Genomic DNA, 16,065 nt, shown 5'->3' with positions numbered 1-16,065 from the left:
TAAGAAATGCTGAGCGAGTTCGGCCCTTTTGATTTTCCGACTCTAGCTCCTTGCACATTTCATTGTAATATTTTGTTTTGTCATCCCGTGCTGCCTTTTGGAATCTTCTGTTCAGCTCCTTAGTATCTTGAATTCTTCCTTGTGCTTTGGCTTCTCTACGCTCCAGTACAATCTTCAGAGTCTCTTCTGACATCCATTTTGGTCTTCTCTTCCTCTTCTGTCTTTGTAATGACCGTTTGCACTCTTCCTGGATGATACATTTGACATCCTCCCACAACTCATCTGGTCTTCGCTCATTAGTGTTCAAGGCCTCATACCTGTTCCTGAGATGATTCTGAAATTCAGGTGGGATGAAATCAAAGTCATATTTATATTGCTGAATATAAAATCTTTGAGGAATTTAACTTTCTTTTTTGTATGTTGTTGTTGATTGCCATGGAGTTGAGCACAACTCATAGCGACTTTATGAACAAAAGACCTAATGCCTTTCTATTACTACTGTCATTTCTCCAAGTTCATAGAGTTTCAAGAGGCATGTGGTTTAGGAAGTGGATGCCACTTCTGATTCCAAACATGTTCTAAAACTGGGAACTCCACCAAACACTGTCCACATTGGGAAACCATTCCGGTATTTGACACCCCAAAGGCACTAGGTTCAGAATCACAGCAAACCCAGGTTACTTCATACAGCACACTGACAAAGAATCATGTGCAAAGTGAAAGAATGTTCCTCTAGATAAAACAGCACTAGTCCCATTTAGCAGTGGTTACGTGTCATCAAGTTGAAGACTACTGAGAGAAGACTGAGAGTAAGCTTTGCACAAAAGATCTGAACTCTGTTCTTTAACGATGTACACACATAAAATATAAGGAACACATAGTCAAAACAGATTTTTTTAAAAAATATACAGCCACTACCTTTCTTTAAATTGTTTTCATGTTAATGTGTATTCTACAGTAGAGAACGGTTTCATAAATTAATTCATTTTAAAATAGGTACCATTTTTCATGAGCTTGTTGTGGAGTGGTATTTTGGGGTTTTCTTTAAATTGGACTTCCAGGCCTTGTGCCATCCAGTTGAGTGAATGCATGTCCATCCTGTAGGAGAGGGTAGAGCCGCCCCACTGCGTTTGCAAGTCTGTCATCTTTACAGAAGATGACATGAACCTTTCCCTTACAGCCTAACTATTATGCCACCAAAGAAATCTTTAAGGGGGAAAAAAGTGCTATGTCTTGCCCCTACTTTGTAGATAAAAAAACCAGATAAAAGCACAGAGAGATTAAGTAACTTACCTAGGGCCCCACAGTTTGATTAACACCCTGATTGATACCCATCTCAAAGCCATAAAAGAGTTTGTTTATGACCTGTTAGTGACAGAGCAGGAATTAAACCCGGGTCTCTGGGCCTGACTCCTCCTCCCCCATCCTGAATGATGGCAGCCTGTGGCCTGACAGTAAATCATTCCAACAGCTCAGGATTTTCCAGAGGCATGTCTTCGCTTGGCCTCCTGGGAGCCAGCCTGGAGTGAGGCTTTGCCCCGAGGAACTCACCTTCCAGTCCAGGAGACTGTTGTATGGAGTAAATACTAGATCTGAAGCTGTAGAAAGAAACTGGTGGCATGGGGGTGGGGGGGAGGGTGTACTAAAGTAGATGCTACAGCAAGATGACATGGGTTCAAATCCCACTTCTGCTGTTTATTAGCTATGTCTATGTTACTTTGAGCATGTCATTTAACCTTTGTAGGCAACAGTTGCTTCATCTGAAAAACAGGGATAATATTAGATTGGACTCAATGAAATTGTCATTTTTTTTGTAGGCCAGAAACACTCAAATATTGGGGATTTAGTAAGATCCAACCTAATAATAGTGTTTACCTGATAGGATTGTTAGGAGTCTTAATTGGGTTGATACCTATGAAGAGCCTACAACAGGATCCAGTACCTGGAAAATCTGTCCTGAAATGTGAGATGATGCTGTTATTAATGATGAGGTGAAAACAAAAAGTGAAACAGTGACAGAAGCAACAGTAGCTCACTCAAGCCACATGTTCAATACGTTTTTATTAAGCATCTGCTCTAAAGGTCTATGGATGGCAAAAATGGGATGCACTCAACTGCTCCTCTAAAAATTGCCAGATTGATCTCACCCATTGGTGCTGTAGAAGAAAGATTTGATTATCTGCTTCTATAAAAGATTATGGCCAAATGCCATCACTAAAATTTGGATCATAAATGCTTTAGAATGATTTTGATCAAAAGGGGAGAAATGCAGAACAGAATTTCAAGTTATCACAAAATTCAGACTTTCTGGAGCCATGAAGCCTAGATAAACTCTCTGAAGTTATTGCCCTAAGGTAATCTTTAAACTTTAAATAAAAAGTCATTCCTCTCAAGTCTTCTGAAAGTCAAATAATAGTTGAGCTTAACTAGTAAAAAATATCTACCATAAAAGCATTTTGCTCTTTTAAATCTGAATAGAATTGAACTGACAAAAAGCAATTCAAAATATTAGGTAGGAATCATAGAGCGCAGTAAGTTTATGAGAGAGGAGCAGCTCAGAAAAAGAGGGTGAGAATGTTTGGACAACTCAAATAATATAATCCTTTTTTGTAGTCCATGTAGAAACTATTAATCTGGTTTATGTTTTGTTGTGTATATGCTCAACACTTCTCAGGAGCCAAAACACAACCCTCTGTCATTGAGTCTCTTCCAACTCATAGCAACTCTGGAGGTTATACCTCTGAGTGGAACTGCCCCCTCGGGTTTCCAAGGCTGTGAATCTCTCCAGAAACAACCTGCTTCCTCTTTCACCTACAGAGTAACTGGTGGTTTTGAACCACCAACCTTTTGGTTCAAAGCCAAATGCTTTATCTGCTGTGCCACCAGAGCTCCTTAGGCTTCCCAGAGGCATTTGAGATGGTAAGGAGACAGACATTCTTATCTTGTGAATAAACAACATGAATAAAGATACAGAGGTGAGAAATGATGGGGAAACAATGCCTTTGTAATGGTGTAGAGGGGAAGAAGTGAGCTACAAGGGAACTTTAAATGCCACATGAAGACACTCACCTTTGTCCTGTCAGGGACAGAGAGCACTGCTGGCCAACCCAGCTGGCCAAGGTGGGGGTGTGGGCGGCAGCAGAGGCACCTGAGTAGGCTCTGAGCTCCTGCTGTGTGCCCCCTTAGGTAACAGGCCTCACCCATTCGTGCCCTTCCTCCCCAAACCATCCAAGAGAAAGAGCTTCTCCTCCATGTGTGTCAGGTCTCCAGGTCCCGAGGTCATATGATGAAAGGAACTATCTCCTGGGCATGCAACCAGGGTGCTCCTCAGAGGTTAGGATGGTGAAACTTTGTCTCGTGGACTCTGGGCATGTTGTCAGGAGTGGCTAGTCCGTGGAAAAAGACATCCTGCTGGGAAAGAGAGGAAGACCCTCAACAAGGAGTTTTGACACAGTGACACAGCAGTAAGGGGCCTAAGCATGGGAGGTCGTGTGATGGCACAGGGTAGGCAGGGTTCACATCTGTTGTGAGTTGGAGGCGTACCTAACATCAGTGTCTCCAGGCTCTGATGAGGACGAGCTTGGAGAGGAGGCAGTCAGGCTGAATGCTCCATGAGGAACAAGCACAGATGGCATGCTGGTTGCCTCTCCTCTGAGAGGCAGTGGGCATAGTGATGGGAAGTGCTGCTCCTGAAAAACAAAACAAACTGCTCCTTATCTCAAGTGTCATAAACCCCAGGTTCAAATCGTCACCATGCCACTTGCTAGCTGTGTGACCTTGGGCAGAATATTAACTTCTCTGAGCTGCTATTTGTTCACATGTGAAATGGGGACAGTGATCCCTTCCTCATAGGATTCTGGAGAGGAGGAGATGAGCTAATGCAGAGAAAGAGTCTGGCACAGCCCCGGGCACAGACAAAGGACTGGGTAGAGCAGCAGCTGCTAGTGTTATTATTAGTATTATTATTATCATCCTATCTTGGTCATCTCAATTCTGCTCAGCTCTGCAGACGCTAAGTGCCTATTGTGTGCAGCCCTTTGTGCAGGTGCCAGGGGAGGGAGGAGTGAAAGAACTCACGTGCCCACCTCCTCCTTTCAGGCACTCACAGTCCAGGCTGATGGATCTTACCTCTTTTGGGGTCCCATGCTCCTCTGAGACTCTGCTAAAAGTTTGGGATTCTGTGGCCAGAAGAATACACAGATATTATGTTTTTGTGTGTATCAAATTGTGAAAAAGAGAAATTCTACTTAGGAATGCAGTATCTCGTATTCCTGCTCTTACCTTGGGATGGGCAGATCCTAGAGCTTCCAAGGACCTGTCAACGCCCATAGTTCTGTACTCCATAATGGAATATACTTAATTGAGGTTGGATTTGAGAGAACTTATTTTCTATTTTCATCATTTTTAGTTGATTTATAGGCAACATGGATTGGTTTTCTAATCCTAAGTGGCAATATAATAGAGAAGAAATATGTTCCATTTTAAGAGGTTATCAAAACCACCACATCCTCACCACATACTCTACCATTCCCCTCTTCCACAAAAACTCTCCTAGGCCTCCAAGTGGCTCATGGACCCAAATAAAAAACCCTTGACCCTGAAAGGTAGAAAAACACCCCCACAAATAATGCAAAATACAGCCATGTGTTAATGCAGAGGCTCCTTGTTCAGTGAAGGAACAAACAGATAGTAAATATGTTAGGCTTTGAAGGCCATGTGGGCTCTGTCAGAGCTACTCAACTCTTCTGTTTAGGGTGAAACAGCCATGGACAGTATGCAAAGGAACTGACATGGCTGAACTTAAGAACTTTACTTAAAGCTGTAAAAAAAGCTTGGCCATAATTTTCTGACTCCTGTGCTAGAGATTCTACCTCCTAGACTCCTGGTATGTCTGAAACAAAGGCTGGGATTGGTCAGCTGATTTGTCCAAGGCCACAGAGTCAAATAGGGTTATGCCCAGTCACCACCCAGGCAGCCCCCTTAAGGTTCGCCCAGAGATTCCAAGCACAGAAAGCTCTGTGGGTGCCACACTGATCCAGCTATCCCTTCCACCCAAAGTCACAGCTCCTGGAGCAGTGGGAGGGTAGGAGCCAGGAGGTCCGTGTGACTGGAGGGCAGGTAACAGGGAGGGAAATGTAGAAGTGGGTCACCTTTCCTTCAGTTTTTTGCTAACTCGGTGCTCGGGCCAGAGCTGAGCATTTGGCTTTGAGATTACTCTTTGTCTTTCTGCATAGAAAACTAAAATCTGCAACATACCAAGAATCAAATTAAACGTCCTTATGGATAGACCTATGCTGATCTCCAGGGTCCCCAAAAAGGTTTAAAACTTAGTTACTAGGAGACTGACCCAGGCACCATGGACCCCAAGAACCTGAGTGAGGCAGCCAGGTTGGAATCCTGAGGGGAGAGCAGGATTAAATTAGGCCTGTGAGGCAGGATGGAGCTGTCCTAGCAAAAACTAAAGGACAGAGACTATTGCTTGCTTTTTGTCATTTAGCTCTGATTCTGTCTCTCCCTTCTAGATTTTCCTTTTCTGCACTCTCTGACTCTCTGTCACAAGAATGGCCAATCTAGCTTTTTATGCCGACACACCTGACAGGCATTGCTAATCAATCCTGGCAACATTTTAAATGGCTCCGGGAAGCCATTATTAATCAGAGTTGGAACAAGAACCATTTTGCCATCTCTGCTGATTCACCTTTCTTCTACCCAGCTCAGGGCTCACTGAGGCCCAGAAAGGTCAAGGGGCTTGCAGGAAGTTGCCCAGTTCTAATAAGGACCAACTCGGAGTGCTTTTCCCTCCTGGGAGGGGCTGTCTCCAATTGTGCCTTTCCATTTGTCTGCATCTTAAGTCTGTTCATATGACTGAGCCTGGTCTTCTGCCCTCAGTGACCCCAGGCATGAAGATCTACATCGATCCTTTTACCTACGAGGACCCCAACGAGGCAGTGCGGGAGTTTGCCAAGGAAATTGACATCTCCTGTGTCAAAATTGAGCAGGTGATTGGAGCAGGTACGTGAGGTCTTCGGTGTGGGTGGGAAACCACCCCAATGTGTGCACTCTTGGGGCCAAGGCTAGAGGGTAGGATATGGGGTAGGGGCCTCAAAAGACCCTTTATGACCCAAAGATTCAGAATGTACAAGATGGAAGGGCCCCAAAAGGCCATAGAGTAAAACCACCTTGTCGAACAGAAAGGGAAACTAAGGCACACATATTCACGTTGAGCAGGGTCTGGAACCCACATCTCCTGGCTCTGTCCTCCTTTTTTAGCATCCACCTCAGATCCATCTCCCCAAGTTCTCTTCACCCTCACACTCTCAGCCAAAATCCAAAGGCAACCACAAAGAATTTACTCTCTACTCTCACAGGTAGATGGATCTTTCCAGGGTCTCCTCTTGTGGGGTCCTCACATCCTAGAAGAGGCCCGTGTCTGAGCGAACTAATTGACACTGAGGAGAAAGTGCTCCTACAGGCACCAGGAGCACAGGTGGCAGGGAACGGCAAGGTGGCACTCCCACCTGGCACATGACATCTTGTCTCTCTCGATGTGTCCATTTCAGGGGAATTTGGTGAGGTCTGCAGTGGCCACCTGAAGCTGCCAGGCAAGAGAGAGATCTTTGTGGCCATCAAGACCCTCAAGTCAGGTTACACTGAGAAACAGCGGCGGGACTTCCTGAGCGAGGCCTCCATCATGGGCCAGTTTGACCACCCCAACGTCATCCACTTAGAGGGTGTCGTCACCAAGAGCACGCCTGTGATGATCATCACCGAGTTCATGGAGAACGGCTCCCTGGACTCCTTCCTTCGGGTAGGGGAATCGGAGGGTGCCAGGGGCTCTATGAGTGGGGCAGGGTAGGGATCTATGAACATAGATCGATACTGTAAGAGCTTGAATGCTAGGTCAGAAATGACTTATATACCACTGTTCTCTATTCCTTCACCTGTGACAGGCATTGATAATCAATCCCAGCATACCTTCCACTAAGCCCAGAGGCCATCTCAAAACCTTTCTAAATATATTTCTTTGGGAAGCCACATCTAGTCTTGCAGGATTTGCACACAATCTAAAATCTGCTTGTCTTTCATGTTCTTGTTATTATCATTATGTCCAGGGGAAAATGGAGACTTAAAACAACATCAGATTTACCCAAGGTCATCTAGAAAGCCAAGATTAGGTCTCCTGACTCCTAACCCAGAGTTCCCACCAGGTTATAGATTTCCCCAAAATTGTACAGGCCAGGGATGAGAGGGTAGGGGGAATACTGAGAGCTCAAGGCAAATGGAGGAAAATTTCAAGACCTCTCAGGAGATCACAGTCAATCTTTTTACAAAGAGCAGGGGTCAGAAGCGTGCCACTGGACTAGTTCCATCCCACATGTATTTATTAAGTACTAACGCAGTGATTGGGAGCTCTTGTGGTCTAGTGGCAAGAAGCTGCACTGCAATCCCAAAGACACACAGTTCGAGGCCACTAGCTGCTCTGCAGGAGAAGGCTGGACAGTCTCCTCCTATGTGGTTAACTGCCTCTGAAAACCCCGTTTTCAGCTCTCGGTCAGTTATGACTCTACAGTACACAGCAACAACAACAATACAGTGGTTAGGGAGCTCTGATGGCCTAGTAGTAAGAAGCTGTGGTGCAATCCCAAAAGCATGTGGTTCAAATCCACCAGCTGTTCTAGGAGAGAGGATGGGCAGTCTCCTCCTGTGGGATTTACTACCTCTGAAAACCAGTGCAGGGTTAGCTCTGGGTCGGCTCCAACTCAGTGGCACACAACAACAATGCAGTGGTTAAAGCAGTTAGCTACTAACCAAAATGTTAGTTCAAAGCCACCAGCCATTGTACTGGTGATGTGACAGACGGCTTCCATAAAGAATCACAGTCTTGGAAACCCTGTGAAGAAGTTCTACTTGGTCCTACAGGGCCAATATAAGTCAAAATGCACTCAATAATACAGGCTTTGTTTATTACGTGCTAGGCACCTTCTAGGTACCTTTTTATCTAATGCTTAGAGTATTACTGATCCTCTAAATTTAACATATAGATTAGGAAGCCAACGCTTGGAGAAATTAAGTCACTTCTCCAAGGCTGCACAGCCAGGAAGAGTCAACATTAAACTAGAGGCAGAGTTAAGCCAAGAGAGTCTGCTGCAGAGCTCATATTCTCTCCATAATCCTCAAGTCAGCTTCTTGTAGACCTCTCTAAATGCCCTGGGCAGCTGACTACTTCCTACAGGGAGCCAGGGCCAGCAGGGCAGGGTCCTGCTCCAACCCCCCTGCCCCATTGCGGAGATAGCTGGACTCTGATGTCTACATTTTCTTGACTTTCCCTAAAGCAAAATGATGGGCAGTTCACAGTCATCCAGCTGGTGGGCATGCTGCGGGGCATCGCGGCTGGCATGAAGTACCTGGCAGACATGAACTACGTGCACCGTGACCTGGCGGCCCGCAACATCCTTGTCAACAGCAATCTAGTCTGCAAGGTCTCTGACTTTGGACTCTCACGCTTTCTGGAAGATGATACCTCAGATCCCACCTACACCAGCGCCCTGGTAAGACATCAGCTGGCACCCTGGGCTCCACTTTGCCTAGTGAGAATATTCATCACTCCCCGAAATGAACCTTCACTGGCACCTTCTGTGCCAAACACTGGGTTCCCAAGGCCTTGGGGACATGGAGTGAGATAATCATAGTAGGTTATCTCTCTGGACCTCCTGCCCTCTTGGAGCTCACAGATTCATACAGAAATATGCAGAGCAATATGGAATAACTATGAACTAGGAAGCTTAGACTTGGCAGGCAATGTAAGGCTTCCTGGAGGGGCTGATAATCTGAGCTGAGAACTGAAAGGCCAGTGAAAGTTTACCATATGGAAAGGAATAGGAAGGAACTTCCAGGTAGAGGACACTGCAGAGGACAAGATCATGTGACCAATCCAGGCTGCAGAGGGATAGCCAACAACAATGCTAGAGGGGCAGGCAAGGGCTAGATCTAAGGGACCTTTAAATGTCCAAGCTCGGGACTGTGTCCTGAAAGCATTTAGAGTTGCTGAAGGGTTTTTAACATAGAAGACACCATCCCTGTACTCAGAGTACAAAGCACAGAGATTAGAGCAAGCAGAGTCAGACAAGAAAGTAAATCATTTGAGTACTGTGTCATGTGATAAATGCCTTGATAGGAAGATATACAGTTCTAGGAGGAAGAAGAGTGATCAGCTCTTTGGAAATTAGACAGAGGGAGTCAAAGGATAAAAAGGAATCTTCAGATGACAGAACGGAAGAAGGAATTCCACGCAGATGGAACAGCATGTGCAAATACCCAGAGGTCGGAAACAGCTTGGGGAGTGAGAGGGCACATCACGTGATCAATACAGCACAGAGATTGGGCAGGATTGAAAACAAAGTTTAAGTCAGCCTTTACCCCTCAGCCTTCCCTTTCCTCCTCTCAGGGTGGGAAGATCCCGATCCGCTGGACAGCCCCAGAAGCCATCCAGTACAGGAAATTCACCTCCGCCAGTGATGTGTGGAGCTATGGGATCGTCATGTGGGAGGTGATGTCCTATGGGGAACGGCCCTACTGGGACATGACCAACCAGGACGTAAGTTTCCAAGGGAGTGGGAAGCATCTTATGAAGAAAGGAAGGTCAAAAATGCCCATCTTTGTGCAGAATCTCAGGATTGAGATCTAGGCTTTGCTGTCCAGACAGCTTCCAATCCAGTGTTGACTAGGTCAGACATTACACAGGAACCTGGACTCTCTCAGGGGTAATGAGTAGGGAAGACCCACCTATCCACAAATCATTGAATTTTAACGATGTTTGCACCAATGCCAACCCTGAATAAGACCACGCTGTCCTTCCAGGTATTTCCACTAGCCAGGTGGAAACAATGTGCAGGAAGTCAAATATTTGTATCAGGCAGGAGCTTTGATTATCAAATGCTAAATTGGAGAAGGTCACAGTAGAAGTTGAGGCTAGAGCAGTATGAGGAAGATTATTCAAGGAAGTCTTCACAGGATGGGTGGGACTCCATACTAATAAAATTTAGAGATGCCAGGGCTTTTCAAGAACAGGGGCAGGAAGCTCTGGTGGCCTAGTGGCAGTGGCAAGAAGCTGCACTGCAATCCTGAAGGTGCACGGTTCTAATCCACCAGGGAGAAGGAGGAGTTATCTCCTCCTGTGCCATTTGGATCCGACTTGATGGTACACAACAAGAAAAAGAAAAAGAAAAGAGGGGGAAGTAAATGGGAAGGATCCAGGTGAAAAGACAGGTTAATTATGGGCAAGGTCCAATGGTGATTAATTTTATGAAATATAATGCATGAGAATGACTGTATGAAATACAATATGAATGAAGAATAGTGTGTAACCAATAAAAAAAATTAAAAATATTAAGAAAGAACAGCCTGTGCAAAGGCCCAGGGATGGAATAAAGGAGACAGGCTGCCTTATCACTCTGAGGAGTCTCCTTGGGATCGTGGAGAGGAAGGTTGGTCATGATTGGTGGGGCTCAACAATGGACGTTGGTAGTCAACCCAAAGTGTTTTGATTGGAACCAATGAAGGAGAAAGGACTTGAAAAAGCTTCTTGAGCAGGAAGGGTAACCATAGAAAGGCTGGGGAGGATGAATGTTTTGGAGTGAAGAGAGAGAGTTTTCTCTTATGGGACTGGGAGAGGGGTGGGAAGTGGGTACCAGCCAGATGCAAAGCTGTATTGTGAGGCTTGACAGGAGAGGTATCTTAACTGGAGCTGAACTGGAGGCATGTGGTCACCCTGGGGACAAACAAGAGGTCAGAGGGGAGTCCTTAGAGTCCTCAAAGCCAAGAAGGGCACCATGAGATGGGGAGGGAGGGGCAGGTAGAACAGCCCACTTGAAGTGAGAGTCAGTAGTCTCTGGGCACGCAGTAGCCTGAGATTGAGGGAGGGGAACGGAAGGAAAGGGAACGGGCAAGCCACCAGCTCAGACTGGAGAGGTAAGATGATGATAAATGCTAGGCAGGGAGGCAGATAGATAGACAGAAAGATAGGAACCCGTGAGGCCCATTATTGAGGCTGCCGCCAGCAATTAGAGGTGGTTGTCACTGCAGCCACACAGGTCTGGTCTGCACGATGAATTGATGGTAAGAAGGGCCAGACAACACGGGAGATACTCCTACCCCACCTAGACCAACGTGGTCCCTGTGTTGTTCTCAGGTAATCAACGCCATTGAGCAGGACTACCGGTTGCCTCCTCCCATGGACTGTCCAAGCGCCCTGCACCAGCTCATGCTAGACTGCTGGCAAAAGGACCGCAATCACCGGCCCAAATTCGGCCAGATAGTCAACACGCTGGACAAGATGATTCGCAATCCCAACAGCCTCAAAGCCATGGCGCCCCTCTCCTCCGGGTACGGCCCCGCCCCGGCCCCACCCCTCTCCTCCCGGTACGCTCGCTCGCTGCCCCCAGCCCCTGTCTAGGTATATGACACAACCTTTGGGTTAGATCTCGCCCCTTCTCACCCCTCAGTACCATCTAGCCTTGACCTATACCAGATTCCATCCCTCTTTTGAATGGACAAAGTCTGGCTTTGCCCCCTCACCCTGGCACGGCCTCTCCTGCCTTCCTTTCATCCTGCAACCTTGCCCTTCTCTGTACCGCCCCAGCCCTCTTGTCTGGCTCCCTGTCTCTGTCTTCCCTCAAAGACCTCACTACTTGCCTCTCTTTCTTCCTTGGCCCTTGCATGGCCCCGCCCCCTTATCTTGGCTCCACTCCTCCTTAGCTTGGCTCCGCCCTTCCACGTTACCCACCCTGACCCCTCACCGCCTTTAAAGCTTCTGCCCTACACACATCCTCTCTTGCCAAGGAGTAAAACTGCCTTCAGGGCTCCCTCCTGCTCCAGACAGATGCTCTCCACCTCAGTTGGAAGTCGAAGAGGGATGAGACTAATGATGCTTTTGGGGTGCAGAGGAGTAGGACAAGCACAGAGGAAGCATCTGGAAACAGGAGAGAGGGTGGGGTGTCAGAGAAGTGTTGAGGATTGAGCTCATGACGGAGAATGAGTAGGGGATTCCAGGAGGTGAGGTGGGTGCCAATACAGGAGATCTCTGACCAGTGTGGAGAGCTGATAGGGAAGAAGAGACCTAGGGGGGACAGGTGTCCCTGAGGCATATGAATAGCACGCCAGCCTAACGAAGATAGTGAGAACTTTTCCAAGCACAGTCTGAAAGGATAACATTTAAGAAAAATCACCAAAAGGTCCAGAATCTTGGTTTATTAATAGATTTGCTCACACTCCATCTTGGACCCTTCAACTTGCATTTGCATCTATATCAGTACAACACAGAGAGAGTCTTACACACACACCTGTGCACATGGGCACTGATGATGTGCTCACACGTACATATACGGCTCCACGCCCACGGGTGAACATCGTGTTCAGGCCCTCACACCTACATACATCAGGGCACACCTACATTCAAAGCACTAATTCACTCCACGCACATACACATTACCCACTAAGGTAATCTTCCCCAAACTAGAACAACTAGGCTCAACCAGAAGTGGGTCTGGCCCCTCTTTCCAGGGATCTCGGGGTGCCCGCCCAGACCACAGCTCAGCTGTCTCAAAATGGCACTCGAGTCTTCACATGCTCTTCCTCTTCAGGACCCTCTGTCTCATAGCAGAACTGTGCTCCCCAGAATTATCATGCCATGATTTTTATGGAAGCTGCTCACCAGGCCTTACTTCCGAGTGCTGCTTGGTGGGTTCAACCACTCGCTTGTCCATTAGTAGTCATGTGCAGGCCATTTATGCCATCCGAGGACTTCTCCCCTATATGTATGTGAGCGATCACGCACACAGTCACTCAAAAATACACACGGATGTACAGGAATGGATACGCACGTATGTGCACATTCAGGCGTGTTTCTCAGCCGTGCCCCCTTACTTACCCTCAGCCTCCCTGCAAGCATGACCTCTGACTATCTCTGTTGCCCATCCCACCGCCACCCCCAGAATCAACCTGCCGCTGCTGGACCGCACCATCCCTGATTACACCAGCTTTAACACAGTGGATGAGTGGCTGGAGGCCATCAAGATGGGGCAGTACAAGGAGAGCTTCGCTAATGCTGGCTTCACCTCCTTTGATGTTGTGTCACAGATGATGATGGAGTAAGTGCCCAGACATCCACACTGGCCACCATCAGTGGCCCCTCCCCACCCCCACACAAGCCAAGTGGGGGACGCTGGAAAGTGGGGGAGAGATAAATGTATCAGGCGGGATGTGAACAGAATTAGCAGGAGGGTCACCTTTGGAGCCACTTGCCTCCTATAAGCTGTGTGACTTTGGGCAGCCTACTCAACTATCCTCAGCCTCAGTTTCCTTATCTGTAACCTGGAGGTTGAGGAAAATTAAAGAGGTAAAGTGAATGGTTACTTAGAAAATGTGAGTTCCTGCCCCTTCTCAGTAGAGAGAAGAGACCTGGGAGGTGCCTTGTTTCCTAGTCAGCTGTCCCTTCACCTCGTCCCGATTGTTCACTATAGCTTTGGACATCTCCCTATCCCCTCATCTCTATTACCTTCTCCCCAGCTCTCCCAAGACAAATCCCTGGAGAGAACAAAATTAGCTCTCTGCCCAGGACAGAGCACCCCGGCTGCCTTCCCTCCACCCCTAACACACGTCCTTCTCTCCTAAAGGGACATTCTCCGGGTTGGGGTCACCTTAGCTGGCCACCAGAAAAAAATCCTGAACAGTATCCAGGTGATGCGGGCACAGATGAACCAGATCCAGTCTGTGGAGGTGTGACCCTCACCTGCCTGGCTCACCTCTTCCTCCAGGCCCCGCCCCCTCCGCCCACCGCCGGCCCCCTGGCTCTCCGTCCACTGCAGGGTCAGCCACCTGCCAGGAGGCCATGGGCACCGGGAAGAACCAAGCAGCACTCCAGCCACGAGACGCCACCAAGAACACCTGCGACTCAACGAAGGAAATGAGAGGATGGGGGAAAGAAAACCGATCCTGGGAGGGGGCGGGAAGTACACGGAATATTTTTCAAAGAGGATTTTCACACAGGAAGCGATGACTGTTCTTGGGGTTAAAAAAACACAAGGGCTTCGGAGAGCTGTGCGATCTGTCCAATTGAAGGCCAAAAGCGGTTTCTCTCCAGCTCTCTCTGGGAAGATGACCTGGCCAGAGCCGAGAAACACTTTCAGGAAAACAAATAGGAGCAGGGATCGAGGCCATCCTCTCTCCTCCTCACTGGCTCGTTCCTTCAGGCCTCCTGACAGCCGAGGGAGCATCAGGTGGACCAGGAACGCCGGCGGATCCATTCCCACGGCCACCGTGCAAACGGGAGAATTGTTCTGACTTTAAAAAATATTTTTAAAACTCCAGTGAAAGAAACTCCAGTGAAAGAAACTCTCGTTTCTCCTGTTTGTTCAGGGGGTTGAAACGGGGCTTTTGTCCTCCTGGGCCGGGAGAATCTGAGGACAGCAGAAGGGTCACCCTTCCTGAGGCCGGCCTGTGCAGCCACAGCTCCGTGCCCACCGGCCACCCCCACCAGCCCCTACCCAGAGGACAGGCGCTGCGCTGACCGCCATCAGCTACGACTGCCACTGAGAAGGACTGAGCCTGTGTCTGGGTTTGTTTACAGCGCTTTGGTTGGGGGTGGTTTCGGTTGGGGGGGATTCATTTGTTGGGATTTTTTTGGTTGGGTTTTGTTGGGTTTTTTTTTTTTTAATGACAATGAAGTGACACTTTGACACATTTCCTACCTTTTGAGGACTTGATCCTTCTCCAGGAAGAAGGTGCTTTCTGCTTACTGACTTAGGCAATACACCAAGGGCGAGATTTTATATGCACATTTCTGGATTTTTTATATGGTTTTCATTGACACCCATCCCTCCTCCTCTGTCCTCCACATAGAGTCCCCACCTGCTACCAGGCCTCACCAAAGCCCACTGCCAAGGGCCATCTGGGCCACTCAGACCAAGGGAGATGGTAGTGGGGTGGGGCCAGATGGAGAGGACCCCACCCCAGGCCTGTTTTTGGAAAGCAGCAGTGAGAAGTGGGCTCAGAGGCTGCAGGGCCCAAGTCCTTGCCTCGCCCCGCTCTCTAACTCCAATCTATCTAGTACTTCCTTCAAGTTCCTGGGCGCCTGCAGATGGCCAGGACCCAGCTCTGCCTCTGGGCACCTAAGCTGGGCAGCCTCAGCGCCAGGACCTGGATCATTCACTGTGATACCCCAGCCTGCTAGAGACACATGCTCCTTGTAAGTGGCAGGCATGTTCCTTCCCTCCCCTGGGAAAAAAGTAAAGTGTGTGATTTCCCTCCCATCTCCTTCCTCCCATCTTTCGCCAGACCTCCACCTTAGACTGAAGGGCTCAGCCCCTGAGTAAACCCTCTGTCAGGGGTTCTGGCCACACCCTTCCTCCCGTGAGCAAGTGCAGGCGTCTGAGCGAACAATCGGTTAGTGAATCGAATGGAAATAAACACTTTAGTTATAAAACGACCCCTGTGCTCTGTCAGTTCTAGGAGAGACCTTGGAACCTTTGGAATGTGACAGGGGACCCACAATACTCTCTCAAGGGACCTGTTCTTGCCCAGGGTTCTAGAAGGGATAAGAGTGAAGCAGGAAAACACATGTAGAACAGTTAAGCCCCAGCCCAGGACACCTCCTGAGCTTGTCCTGAGCACAGGCAACAAAAGGAATGACTGGGAAGTGGCTCAGAGCGTGGCGCTCACTGGCATTGATATCAGGGTGCATCAGGTATAGGGAGAGGGCAAGGACTCCTGGTGTTAGGTGAGCTGTGAATCAGGTTGAGTGGAGATGAGGGAGGACACCGGGTCCTGGAAGACCCTCAGACCTTCAACCAGAATCACAGATACTATCATCTTCTCCTGGGCAACTCTAATTCCCTCCATGCAGATGGGGTCCTACTCATGTTAAACTGGGAATCCTTTGTGTGGAAGGAGGAGATAGGGAGGTGGGCATTCTGGGGATGCGAAGTCCAGCCGGGGATGAAGAACAAGGAGTCTAAGGGAGCAGGAGCCAGGAGGCCACAGCTCACACCGTTCCCTTTGTCTGCCTAGTTT

General features: G+C 48.2%; 1 protein-coding gene across 2 annotated transcripts in view; it reads left to right on the top strand.

Moving 5' to 3' along the window:
* The window catches only part of EPHB2 (EPH receptor B2), a 175,095-nt gene extending 160,629 nt beyond the window's left edge, over positions 1 to 14,466 (top strand). Inside the window, exons 9-15 of one of the 2 annotated variants that reach the window (XM_006883544.1) lie at positions 5,890 to 6,012; positions 6,561 to 6,808; positions 8,334 to 8,549; positions 9,446 to 9,595; positions 11,189 to 11,382; positions 12,990 to 13,145; positions 13,671 to 14,466. In XM_006883544.1, the coding sequence (XP_006883606.1) occupies positions 5,890 to 6,012; positions 6,561 to 6,808; positions 8,334 to 8,549; positions 9,446 to 9,595; positions 11,189 to 11,382; positions 12,990 to 13,145; positions 13,671 to 13,779 (1,196 nt within the window). In that variant the 3' untranslated portion in view covers positions 13,780 to 14,466. The remainder of the gene's footprint in view (positions 1 to 5,889; positions 6,013 to 6,560; positions 6,809 to 8,333; positions 8,550 to 9,445; positions 9,596 to 11,188; positions 11,383 to 12,989; positions 13,146 to 13,670) is intronic. The other variant, XM_006883545.1, reaches the window with a different exon arrangement.
* Positions 14,467 to 16,065: the final 1,599 nt, after the last annotated feature.

The sequence above is a fragment of the Elephantulus edwardii genome, unplaced genomic scaffold, assembly GCF_000299155.1.
Source record: "Elephantulus edwardii isolate Elephantulus edwardi_28Jun2011 unplaced genomic scaffold, EleEdw1.0 scaffold00028, whole genome shotgun sequence".
Classification (NCBI taxonomy): domain Eukaryota; kingdom Metazoa; phylum Chordata; class Mammalia; order Macroscelidea; family Macroscelididae; genus Elephantulus; species Elephantulus edwardii.
The sequence above is the reverse complement of the archived record's forward strand: the minus strand, read 5'-3'. Positions and strand labels throughout refer to the sequence as shown.